The sequence below is a fragment of the Trichosurus vulpecula genome, chromosome 3 (assembly GCF_011100635.1).
Source record: "Trichosurus vulpecula isolate mTriVul1 chromosome 3, mTriVul1.pri, whole genome shotgun sequence".
Classification (NCBI taxonomy): Eukaryota; Metazoa; Chordata; class Mammalia; order Diprotodontia; family Phalangeridae; genus Trichosurus; species Trichosurus vulpecula.
Window position 1 is genome coordinate 24,768,991 of NC_050575.1, and position 13,482 is coordinate 24,782,472.

General features: G+C 38.0%; 1 protein-coding gene across 1 annotated transcript in view; it reads left to right on the forward strand.

The window, feature by feature from the left end:
- Positions 1 to 13,482, forward strand: part of MEIKIN (meiotic kinetochore factor) — a 128,435-nt gene that overhangs the window by 76,395 nt on the left and 38,558 nt on the right. Inside the window, exon 13 of the mRNA XM_036748441.1 lies at positions 7,010 to 7,109. Within this exon, the coding sequence (XP_036604336.1) occupies positions 7,010 to 7,109 (100 nt within the window). The remainder of the gene's footprint in view (positions 1 to 7,009; positions 7,110 to 13,482) is intronic.

Below are 13,482 nucleotides of genomic sequence, written 5' to 3' on the forward strand. Positions count from 1 at the left end.
ATCTTTTCCCTCAACCCATGCTTTATCTGACTTTCAATATACTAGTTACCTATATCCAGTATTCAATCGTTCGACTATTATATGAGTTAATGACTATAAGGATACCAGTGACTCAGGGAAGGAAAAGACTGATGGGGCCAGGAAGAGATTTAAGAATAGGAAACTTGAGCAAAGGCTTAGAAGATGAGTCATAGTTGACTAGGCAAAGAGGAATGGATAAGCTACTTCATTTTTGGGATCTCAGTTTCTCACTCAGTGAAATAAGTGGTTGGAGCTAGATGGTTTGTAAGAATCTTTCTAACTTTTACCTATCATTTTATGATTAATTCATCAAGCTGTCTATAAGCTGGGAAATGTAATGGGTACTTTTCATGAAAAAGTAAAAAACTTTTAGTAGTTTATTCTTTTGAAAAAAATTTATCTTTAATATATGGAATAAAACAAGCATTTCCATAACACAGTACAGTAAAAGATGATTGCATACAAAACTATAAATCTAGTATGTACACCTTGCTATTCCTTTCAAATATACAACAAAATTAACATGTAAATTGTTTTCTTTCCTCCCCCCCCGAGATAGCTACCATTAGACACAAATAAGTGTGTGTGTGAAATATGTACACACACACATACATAATGTAAAATTATTCTATACATACTTCTATTTATCAGTTCTTTCTCTGGATGCAGATAGTGTCTTTCTTCACTTGTCCTTTATTAGTTAATTTGGGTATCTATAATAGTCAAAATAACTTATTTATTCAAAATCATTCTTAAAACGGTATCGCTGTTACTGTATGCAATGTTCTTTTGGTTCTGCTCATTTCACTCTTCATTGTTTTGTGCAAGTCTTTCCATGTCCTTCCAAAATCATGGAGCTCATCATTTGTGATAGCACAGTAGTATTCCATCACACTCTCATACCACGACCTGTTCAGTCATTCCCCAGTTCATGGCCATATCTTCAGTTTCCGATTCTTTGCCACCACAAAGAGAGCTACTATAAACATTTTAGAAGATAGAAGTTCTTTTCCTTTTTCCCTAATTATCTTCAGAAATAGACCAAGTAGTGGTATTGTGGGGTCAAGGGGCATAGATAGTTTGCTAACTCTTTGGGCATAATTCCAACATAGTTCCACCAAGAATGAATTAGTGTCCCAATTTTTCCACATCTTATCCAACATGTGGCACTTTCCCCTTCTTTCATTTTAACAAATCTGGTAGGTGTAAAGTGATATCTCAAGGTTGTTTTAATTTGCATTTCTCTAATCAGTAATGGTTTAGAGCATTTTTGTATGACTATAAATTGTTTTGATTTCAGAAAAATTGTCTGTATCCTTTGAACATTTATCAATTGGGAAGTGACTCATTCTTATAGACTTGGCAAAGTTCTTTATATATTTGAGATATGAGACCTTTATCTGATAAACTGTCTATAAAATTTTTTTTCCCGGTTTTCTGCTTTCCTTCTAATCTTGGCTACATTTGTTTCATTTATACAAAAGCTTTTTGATTTAGTGTAATCAAAATGATCCATTGTACACCTAAATATGCTCTCTATCTCTTATTCATAAATTGTTTACCTATCCATAAGTCTGATAAGTAATGTTCTGTGTTCTAATTTTCTTGTAAAATCTTTCTTTATATGTAGGTCATGTATCTATTTTGACCTTATCTTGGTAAATGGTATAAGATATTGGTTTATGACCAATGTGATCTGAAAAGAGTACTTTTAATATTTCTGGTTTTAACTATAATATTTTTATGTACTAATATTTGGTCAATATTTGTAAAGGTACCATGGACCACTGAGAAAAAGATGTATTCCTTTCTATTTCCATTCAGTTCTCTCCAGATTTCTGTCGTATTAAGTTTATCTAAAATTCTATTCGCTTACTTTTCTAATTTATTTTTTGGTTAGATTTATCTAGATCTAAGAGAGGGAAATTAAAGTCCCCAATGATATCTCCACTTGCAAATCATCTAACTTTTAATAATTTAGGTGCTATAGAATTTGGCACGTATAGGTTCAGTATTGATATTGCTTCATTGTCTATGGCACTTTTTATCAAAATGTAGTTAACCCACTTATCTCTTTTAATTAAATCTGTTTTAGCCATAACTTTGTCTGGGGTCATAATTGCTGCCCCTGCCTTTTTTGCATCAGCTGATGCATAATAAATTCTACTTCAACCCTCTATTTTAACTCCCATTTATCTCTCATTTTTAAATGTGTTTCTTGCAAACAACATATTGTTGGATTCTGATTTTTAAACCATTCTGCTCTCCATTTCCATTTTATGGGTGAGTTCATCCTACTCATGTTCAAAGTTATAATTACTGTTTGTGAATTTCTTCTCTTATTTTTACTGATCGTTTTTCTTCTCAGCCTCTCTGTACCCTATCCCTGTTATGTTGTCTTTTCCCCTTAACCTCTAAAATTCCCTCCCTTGTCTTCTCCCCCATCCTCTTAATCTTATTCTATATACCCTTTTAAAAGTCCCTCCCCTACCTTATCTCACAGTATTTTCACCTCTCTGAAGTTCTGAAGATTTCCAAACCTTTTCAGATGTACATTTTGTTTCTTCTTCAACCCAGATGAGAGTAAGGTTCTAACATTACCAACCCTTCTCCTTGACCTGTTTCCTATATATTAGTTCTGCCTTTTGTACCTTCCCATTTTCTAATCGGTTAACTTTATTTTCATAATTTTCTTGGATTGCTTTTTTTTCTAATTTTTTTCTCAGTCTCTGATTTTTTCTATTTTTTCCTTGTTTTCTCTTATTGTTTTTCTAATTTTTCCTCAGTCTCTCTTATTTGATTTTTGAATTCCTTTTTTAAGTTCTTCCAAGATTTCTTTCTGGGCTTGTGACCATTTGATGTTACTTATTAGGGTAGTTAGGGTAGGCTTTTTTTTTTAACCTCCCTATCTTCCTCTTTTGGGCTCCCTATCTTCCTACTTTTATGCAAAAGTAGCTCTCAGTGGTCAGGTTCTTTTTCCATTGCTTACTGTATCTTTTTTTTCTTTTTTTTTTGCAGGGGGGGAAGGCAGGGCAATTGGGTTTAAGTTACTTGCCCAAGGTCACACAGCTAGTAAATTTGTCAAGTGTCTGAGGCCGGATTTGAACTCAGGTCCTCCTGACTCCAGGGCTGATGCTCTACTCAACGTGCCACCTAGCTGCCCCCATTTTTATTTTCAATGTGTCTTATTTTTATTTTTAGCAGCTAGGTCCTTCTTACTGTTGTTTTCTGAGTTCTCTCCGGGGTCTCAACCTCAAGGACTCCTTTCTTCCTTACCTAAGTTCTAGCCACGCTGTCCCAAAAATGTTCTTGCTCCCTACAGTACCACACTTAGCAGAATTGTGCTCACTCCTCACCTACAGTCCCAACGATGGGGCATGTTTGGTCAGCACCACTAGGCCTAACTTCTGGAAACAGCAGGGTTTTTTTCAATCTTCCCTCACTCAGCATCTGCTGTTCTTCAAATGAAAGTTGGTGAGGTGAAAGTTCCTGAGACTGTGAGGTAAAAATTCCTGAGGTAAAATTTCTTGAAGCCATGGTGAGGGTTGAAGTGAAATTTTTTGAGGCCTAGTCTCCTTCTCTCAGGGCCTACTGTTTATTGATTCAGTGGAATTAGCCTGGAGTTGTTTACACTTTATTTGGAATCTTTTCTGATGTCCTCTCAAGATGTCTTAGGAGGACAACTGCTTCACCGATTTATTTTTGTTGCTCTGGGTTCATTTCATAGCAGTTTTCTGTTTGTTTGTGGAGGAAATCTGGAGAGCCTGAATATTTCTGACCTATTCCACCATCTTCTCAGAATGCAACCCCCATACAGTAGTTTATTCTTTTTTTTTTTTTTTTGAGTGGGGAAGGCAGGGCAATTGGGGTTAAGTGATTTGCCCAAGGTCACACAGCTAGGAAGTGTATCCAGTGTCTGAGTCTGCATTTGAACTCAGATCCTCCTGACTCCAGGGCCAGTGCTCTACTCACTGTGCCACCTATCTGCCCCCATATTCTTTTTATTTTTTAATTTATTTATTTTTAGTTTACAGCATTCAGTTCCACAAGCTTTTGATCTTATGGCTTCAATTAGCATGAGTGGGAACTCGATAGCACCCTCAATAGAAATAGTCAATTTTGTAGGAGGGGCAGTATATTAGTTTGAGATTCTGATAGGACAGCTATGAGATTTCTGGCAGGCACATGAGTTCAGGAAAGGGATTAGAGCTGGATATATAAACTTGAGAGACAACTGTAGAAATGCTAATTGAGTCCATAGGATCTGAGAGAGAACTGAGATAAAAAAGTGACTGTGCTATAGAGGACACCCATATTAAGGAGGCAGGATTTGTATGTTGATTTAACTAAGGAGACTGATGAGTGGTCAGATGTGGAATGAGAAACAAGAGACAGCTGTATTACAGAAGCTAAGAGTAACGATTGCAACTCCTCCTGGACTCCCTTACCTCTACACTAAGAGGGTACTCTCACTGGATGCATTTATTTAGACCTTAACAGATTCTGTTCTTCAGGAGGCTTTGTTGAGAGGTTTATACTTGAAAAAATGGAACATGAAGAATGATGAACTCTGGCTTTTCAATTCTAGGGTGGTATTGTTCTAAGGATCATCCCCTCATTTTACAAATGGGAAAACAGCCTCAGAGAAAGGACAGGACTGTTGAAAATCACAGCAAGTTAGTAGCAGAGCTGGAACTTTAAAACTCAAGTTTACTGATTCCTATAATGGAATTCTTTTCCTTCTGCTGTCATTGCCTCTCTAAAAAGAGTAAAGACAATTGAGGGAAGCAAAAGGAAAGGAATCATGAGAAATATTTAGCTAGCTATAATGCACTTTATTTTTAAAACTGGAATTTTATTCTTATTATCTAAGATAGTATGGTCTCCAAATGTTTTTTGGTCATACAGATCTATCAGTAAAAAAAATTTTTGAGTATGTACCACAAATATGTATATGTTCATTTATTCGTAAATAACATACACAGAAATTAAATATGGATGAGGTGAAGGTAAAAAAAAAATTGATCCTAGAGATGGAATTTATTGAGTAGAGAGCCTGACATGTTCAGAAATGAACTTTAAGAAAATGTGGTGGGTTAGGAGGAAATAGTGTAGGCCAGCTCTTTCCCACAGCTGTTCCAATAAACACCTGCAAAGTGCACCACACCAAGGTGTAATAAGGAAAATTTACAGTACTTCACTTTTCCAGCTCACGGCAACTGAAGGAATCAGAAATCTATAGGTGCTTGGAACCAAATCTAGCCAGGAAGGTACAGCATAGGGCCTTCCATTTCTAAAACTAAACAGGAGCTCTGACTGTGTACTAAAGCAAGAAGTAGTTACGGACCCATCAAGGTCACAGCCTGAAACTATTTGGGGAGTAAGTAACAGCTGTCGGCTCAATCACTTTGACTGCAGAGGTTGGTCCCAAATCCAGTACAGATTGAAGAAGGGACTTTCTGCACCTAAGAGTGGCTGACTGACCTATGGATGTGCCTTGTGGCAGTGTATCAGGGCAAGAGTAGTCACAGGACTGAGGCTTTGTACTAGACAAGGAGCAGAAACAGAAGCAAGTCACAGCTATGTAGCGCTGACCTAAGAGCAGGATTTAATCCCCAGCATATAAGTAGTAAGCAACCAATTAGGACAAAGAGCTCAGAACAAGAGCAAGCCTGCAGTTTTGTCACTTTGAACTTACAGAGCCAGGGGGGAAGGCAGGGCAATTGGGGTTAAGTGACTTGCCCAAGGTCTCACAGCTAATAAGTGTGTAAAGTATCCAAGGCCAGATTTGAACTCAGGTCCTCCTGACTTCAGGGCCAGTGCTCTATTCACTGCACCACCTAGCGGCCCGCTTACAGAGCCTTTTAACTTACTAACAGGGGCTAGAGCCACCAGCAGCATACTGGAGCTTCAACCAGGGGCCAGCTTACAGTTGTGTCACCCAGACTCAAACCAAGTTCAGGAGCTTGCAAAGCTCAGACCAGCAGGGTAGCAATAAGATTTTGCCCTAAATCAGTCTACTTTTGGTACATTCAGAGTTTTGAGATTCCCACCTTGAGCCCCCATTCACTCACCATGAAGATTCTTCAAAAACTAAACATTTTTTTTTGCAGGGGGAGAGGCAGGGCAGTTGGGGTTAAGTGACTTGCCCAAGGTCACACAGCTAGTAAGTGTGTCAAGTGTCTGAGGCCAGATTTGAACTCGGGTCCTCCTGACTCCAGAGCCAGTCCTCTACTCATTGTGCTACCTAGCTGCCTCCCAAAACTAAACTTTTAGTACCACTGGATTAAATAGCATCAGGACCACAGAAAATACAAATAATGAATCATCAAGATGTTGACATTCCCTCTAAACTGCAGATCTTGTCCCTAACAGACTACCAATTATGGAAGTAAAACAGGAAAAAAATGACTAAGCCAATACTTTGGTAGTTTAGGTTCAATATGGGAACAAAATGAGACGCTTAGAGATCCTTCAACAATTAATAAGAAGAGATTTACTTAGCCACAGCAGGAGAAGGATATTCAACAAAAAAAGGAACTGAAATCACCTCAAGTTGATTGAGCTGAGTGCAGCCCTCTTCTAGAGTGTACTAGAGTGTGAAAATCTCCCCCAAAATACGTAAAAGCAATACTTTTAAATACACTATTTACTAAATAAAATGCAATAAGTATACACACGTATGTTTAGTCAGTAAAAGATTGTTGAACAAAGGATTAAAGATTAAAATTAATTGTAAGCAGAAATCAGAGATGCAGTTGTCTGATGAAATGAATAGAAAATGGAGATTAAAATTCTCTAGTATTTGATTCTCAGTACAATTTCTTTATTTTATAACCATGTTTAACTATTCCATTTCTCTCTATCTAAAGTTTCTTTATCTGCAAACTGTGACTTGGGGAAAATATTTATTTTGTACCTGATCTAGAACAACCTAATGAAATGAGGCATTTGGGATAAATCGTCCTATGTTCTTTTTTTTTTTCAGACTCCATGTCTTCTATCGGAAACATGTTGTATTGTCAAAAAATCACCACAAATTAGATGCACAAAAATGCCAGTTAGTTTGCCTAAAGGAATGTCTAAAGGTAATACATAAAGGTAGAATACCCTTTTTAGATGAGTTAATGTTTTTCATGATAAATGAAGAATAGACTATCTTTTCTTTATGGTTGGACATAATGAACTTTATCAGGCATGTATTAATGTGAAACTTCTATATGCACAGCATTTTCCTATGTCGTTGGAAAGGTTCAAAGATAAGTAATGTTCTAAACCCTTCATGGAGCTTACAGTCTCAATGGAGATATGCCATATACACAAATAACTGGAATAGAGAATATCTTATGATAGGAGAAGTACAAAGTACTATGCATACAACAAAAAGAGAAATAACATTTCTGATAAAAGAGTGTGTGTGTGTGTGTGTGTGTGTGTGTGTGTGTGTGTGTGTGTGTGTGTGTTTAGAGGCCAGGGTGTGAAGGGTTATACTGTTTGGTGGATTCTTGGAATAAGTAACCTTTAACTGGCTCCTGAAAGATGAGATGAGCATTTGGAATTGAAGAAATGATATTCCAAGAATATAGATTTTTATGAGCAAAGACATGGATAGTGCAGAGTATGTTACAGAGGTTAGTAAGTGGTCCATTTGGGTTGTCATTAGTATGTTGAGAAACATCATTAAAGTTACTCTAATTTGTTCTCAGTCAACTCTGTTACTTGTACAAAAATGAATATTTTCAAAAAAATCCAAAAATCTTGGGGCCCAAAATATATAAGATTAGAGTTGAAATTTCCTTCTTTGCATAGTTTTGAATGTTCAAATAACTTTGAAAATAAAAGAAATCTCCAGTATCAATACAGCAGGGGCAAAATGAGAGCAGCAACTATCCCTTCAGAACTTTAATGTCTTCAGAGGGTATTGATAGAACTAATCAAGAAAAAACCAGAAGACATAGAATTGGGTTATTTTTATTCCAAGAGTGTTAAGAAGGAAAAGAGAAGGAAGCTGGGGTATACAAGAAGAATATACAAACATGGAGGAAGATCTGCAGGGAGTCAGCATTAGTTGAACTTCATTTTTATGTAAACTAGACAAATGAGGGTTTATCACACATACACATACTCTAAGATACAAAGAGTTAGATTTAGAAATAGTCGGCTCTCCTATAAATGCTTATTTTGAAAATATGAATTTGTCCCAACATGATCGATATATTAGGGATCAGTTTACATGATTTTGTCTGAGAGAGAAAGAACCTGTGGCTTCAAGAAGCTGTAGCACATGCAGTGACCACACCCTGGTAAACCATTTCAGTAGATTGGCTAAGGCAGATTGATGGTAACCAACAGGCCTCAAACCTGCCAGTGAGTTAGGGAGGTGTCCACCCCAAGCATATAAAGATTTCCCCCAGTGGAATGGGTGGGTATGAACAGTTTGTTCCCACAGTTCATGAAGGTGATGGAAGCAGGCTCTGTGCAATGCTTAGAGCTTGGTTAGATATTGAGGATGCCAAAGTCATCCACTGTATCCTGGGCTGTCACTGGTCATCTTGTTTTTTGTCTTGCCACTGGAGTCTGATGACTCTGGAAGAGAGAATGAAGCCTACAACTTCGCACAACTCTGCCTCAGTTAAATCCAATTTATGTGTGAACCAAAAGACATCACCCATACTGTTTTACCATTTTTACCAACCTCAAAGTCCTGTGGTGACAAGCAAGTGATAGAGCAGAAGGTGTGGAAATATTGGGATCTGTAGTCACAACCCTCTACAAAGGCAGCCCAGGCCATAGAGTTTTATAACCGGACTGAAACAGCAGTGAGATTCAGCAGCCCCCTGGATTTCTGCACAGCTATTTTAAAGGACCACATCGCTCACCTCCTGGCATGAGGAAGAAACTAGATAAGGTGCCTTAAAAATTGTCTGCTTCACCCAACCTAACTCTCACTTGCTTAAACACAGCGGGTGGGGATCAAAACACCAAAAAAAAAAAAAAAGAAGAAGAAATATGCAAACACTCAGCATTGATACAGGGAATGTGCACACACTTATGGACAACACAAAATGCAGTTGAAAGATAACCAGCTCTTGTGAGAGAACTTAGGTATCACATCCAAATAGCAGTCCTGAGTGAAACAAGGCTGGCAAATGACTGGTTTGCCAAAATCAGAGCTGGATATAGGTTTTTTTCTGGAGTGGCCACAGTGATGCAGAGCACCGTGAAGCTGGCGTACCTTTCACAATCAACAAGCTTGTATACCTTCTAAAAGGAGAGAATAACAGATCCTGACAATGCACTTGCCAGTTGCAGGAAAGCACTGTGCGTATCATCAGTGCATATACTCCCACTATGATGAACCCTGATGAGGTCAAAGAAAAAGTTATGAAAATCTGGAGACCCTTATCAAGCTTATATTCTGAGTGACTTTAAAGCCAGAGTAGGCACAGACTATGAGTCAGAAATGGAGTCAGAATAATGGAGTCAGAAACAGCACCAATAATGGTCACTTAACTACTGAAGGCTTGTGTGTCTCATGACCTTATCAGCAACACTGACCTCTGTTAGCCTAAATGCAATAAAACTTCCAGCAAACACCAGCATTTAGCAGACTATCATTTTAAGAAGAGACAGGTTATGAGAGTAATGAAGACAGTATGTGTCAGAGAGTGCTGGACTGATCATAGACTTATCCTATCTAAGCTAAAATTGGCATTCCATAAAAGTGGTGGCCCCAAGGTAAGATAACTGCCAGAAGACTTAATATCGATAGGAGTTTGAGTACTTCTCTCAGCGTGACAGTTTGTTGCTAACTTTGAGGGAAAGCTGAGCCAACACATTGTTGGCCAACAGTGGAGCAGAAAAGGAGTGGGAAGCTTTCAGAGATTTGGTGTACAGCACCATTTACTCATCTAGGCCAGATCACTCATAAATATCAGGATTGGTTTGATGAAAATAATGGTGAAATTGAGATGCTGCCAAACAAAAAACAAGCAATCCCCAGGATTTAACAGCAGGAGAGTTTGCCTGTCTTTAAGAGACAGCATTTAACACCATCAAAAATAAAGTGTAAGTGAAGCTTAGAGGTATGCAGGATTCTTGGTTCAGTAAGAAAGCAGATGATATTCAGTTTTACACTGATTGTAACAATCCAAAACACTCATATGATACTTTGAAGACTATGGGCTGAAGACCTATGGTGTATCTCAACTACTTAGTGCTGATGGAGCCACATTGATTAGTGATAAGAACATGACCCTGGAGAGATGGGCTGAATGCTTCCATAGTGTTCTTAACAGATCATCATAAATCAGTGTTGGAGCCACTGACCATATGTGTACCTCAGGTTGAAGTCATTCCCTTTCTAGCCTAACTTCCTACTGAAGAAGAGGTTTTGAATGCCATTAGGCTCCTCTTGCGTGGCAAAGTGCCTGGTACTGATTGTATTCCAGCTGAGATTTACAAGGCAGGGGGTCCGTTGCTCATACAAAAGCTGACTGAAATATGTAATATGGCAAGAGGAAGGTAACCCCCATGAGATCAACGATGCCTCCATTGTCCATCTCTATAGAGAAAATAGAAATAGCTTGTCCTATGACAATTACAGGGTGGGAAGGTCTCTCTCTTAGTCATTGCCAGCAAGATTCTTGCTAGAGTCTTCCTTAATAGTCTGATCCTTCACCTGGAAGATGGTCACGTACCCCAAGAACTAGTATGGTTTCAGAAAGAGCCAAGGAATGATTTATATGATGTTTGCTGCCCAACAACGCCAGCAGAAATGCCAGGAACAGAACAGAGCTCTGTACACAATGTTCACTGATTTGATCAAGGCCTTTGATATTATCAGTTGTAAGGGCTTGTGGAAGATCATCACAGAATTTTGTTACATGAAGTTCATCAGTATCATAAGTCAGTTTCATGACGGCATGCTTGCTTAGGTTCTGGATAATGGACAATTCTCTTGCATTTTCCCAGTCACCAGTGGAGTGAAGTAAGGTTGTATGTTTGCTCCCATGCTTTTTAGCATGATGTTTTCATTAATGTTGTCAGATGCCTTCAGTGAGGATGAAAATTGCATCAAGGTCAACTACTACACTAATGGTAAATTATTAATTTGAAAAGGCTACAAGCCAAGACTAAAGTGAAGGGAGAGTTTGTGCATGAGTTAAAAAGATGTATGCTATCTTCAAAAAGGGAACTTTAAAGAATAAACATTTGTAATCACCACATGGAACCTTTGCAAAAATAGATCATGTACTATGGCAGAGAAAAATTACAAATATAAAAGAAGAAACAATAAGTCCTTTGCAGATCAAAATTCAATAGAAATCATAAAGAGTATAAAGATCACAAGCAAAAAATACAGACCTAAATGAAGATTTAATAATAGAATCAAGAGCCATAAACCACAGTATCAATTGAGAACTTTGTGAAAGACAATATTTTTGATGAGATAATATACCAAAATTTTTTGAATGAGCTAAAGAAAATTTCAGTGAAAAATTTATGTTCCTTAAAAACATACATTAACAAAGTAGGGGAAAAGAGGATTAACAAACTTGAAATTTGAAATTTTTAAAAAATTAGAAACCCAACAGATAGTCCCAAAATACGCCCGAAAGAGGAAAAAATTTACAATTGGTAAAAAAACAGTTAACTTAGAAACTACAAAGAATGTTGAACTAGTAAACAAAACTAAAAGCTGGTTTGTTGAAAGGAGAAAAAAAGGGTAAACCTTTAGCCAGCCAAAAGAGGGAGAAAAATCAAATTACAAAATGAAAAGTAAAAAACTAACAATGTGAAATCACAGCATACGGAGAAAGAATTTTTAAAAATTTAAAAACAAATGTATATGGTGATATGGAAAAATAATTGAGATTTAAAAGAACATTCTCTCCTCTGACACTGCCACCACCCTGGGGCAGGCCCTCATCATCTCATGCCTTGCTTATTGCAATAGCCTGCTGATAGGTCTTCCTATGTACTCTAATCCATCATCCATTTAGCCAGTGTTATGTTTTCAAATTGAGGTAAACTAAGACAGTGATCTAAGCATGATGAATTTATTCATTAGGCTGGTAGTAACCCATAAATTGGGTCAATGGCATTTCCCAATGACCAAAGACCACTAGGTAGGGCTTACCAGACTTGTCCCTTGCTATCAGGTTGGCAAGGGGGGGGGGAAGTCACTTAAAATCTCTGATAAGGGGCTAATAACTAAGTTATAGGCAACAAAAACATACAGAAATAGCCTTCAAACCACTGTAGGACTCTTGGGCTCAAAGGGCCATTTGCATTGGGCTGTCCTCATTGGTGAAGATTGATTGTTTGGTACTCCACACCTGTATGAAGGGTGGAATTGGTGACAATTGGAGAGAAGAGAGATTTTGGTCTTCTCAAACTCCCAGCTTCAAGACATGGTTTCAGGCTCTTTTCAGATCTCTGAAGGAAGAGAAGGATTCTGGGAAGAAGCCAACATGAGCCAAGTGTTAGCTTCTCTACATGTCACCTTCTTTCCACTCTTTCTCTATGGTCAGCTATACTCCTATACATACTTTCTCCGAGTTTTTTTTGCTGTGACTTCGATCAATGAGTTTCTTTGGTATTCACTATGTATGTTCATTGTAGAATTTGTATTTGAGTAGAAGGGGGTCAGGCTTGGGGTCCCCTGCCCCCAATAGTGAGAAACAGTGATCATAAGTGGAATTGAACATAATCATATCCCCAATACTAACAATATCTAAGGGAACTAAGAGGTATAATTCTAGCCCAGTACCCCCTCTCTTTGAGAACAGAATGGCTGCTGACCCCAAACTCCTATTTCCCTTTCTGGCAGGAATAAAGGTCTTCCTTAGAGAATGGTGAGGGGAGAAGAAGTTAGAGATATCTACTATGCCTTTCTTGAAGACGCACAACTACATCCTTATGCTACAGGCTGGGGACTTGTCACACATGGGCCCTGTGTGGGACCTCTTTATACATCCATTTGCTGAATTTAATACTATTTCTCAAAAGTACTGTGGTCAGTCTTATCTTTATGTTGCCTCTTGTTCCCCTGTTTGTAGCACAAGGGCACAGTTACATACACCTAGAGTTAAGTCTCCTAGGACAGGACTGAGATCTCAACCACCAATCCATTTGTGCTCGCTTACTGGGGGCATAAGCACAAGCCATTCATACTGTACTAGCAAGTACTGAATCACTATAGATTTGGTCCAGTTTTATAAATCTGCCTATAGACATGAATCTAAAAGTAATTAAATAGTACAGAATAGTCTTCCTTGTTGCCACTGGCTGGCTCTTTCTGCTGCTTGGTGTAGCTTTCTGGCTATGGCTCTCTCTCGTTCTTAGATAGGCTTGTTCTTCCTCTTTGTCTAGATCTCTTACTTTACTACATACTTTCAATGCTCTGGCCCAGTTCTTAGTGTTTTCATGCTTTTTCTGCCTGTTTCTGGCACACTA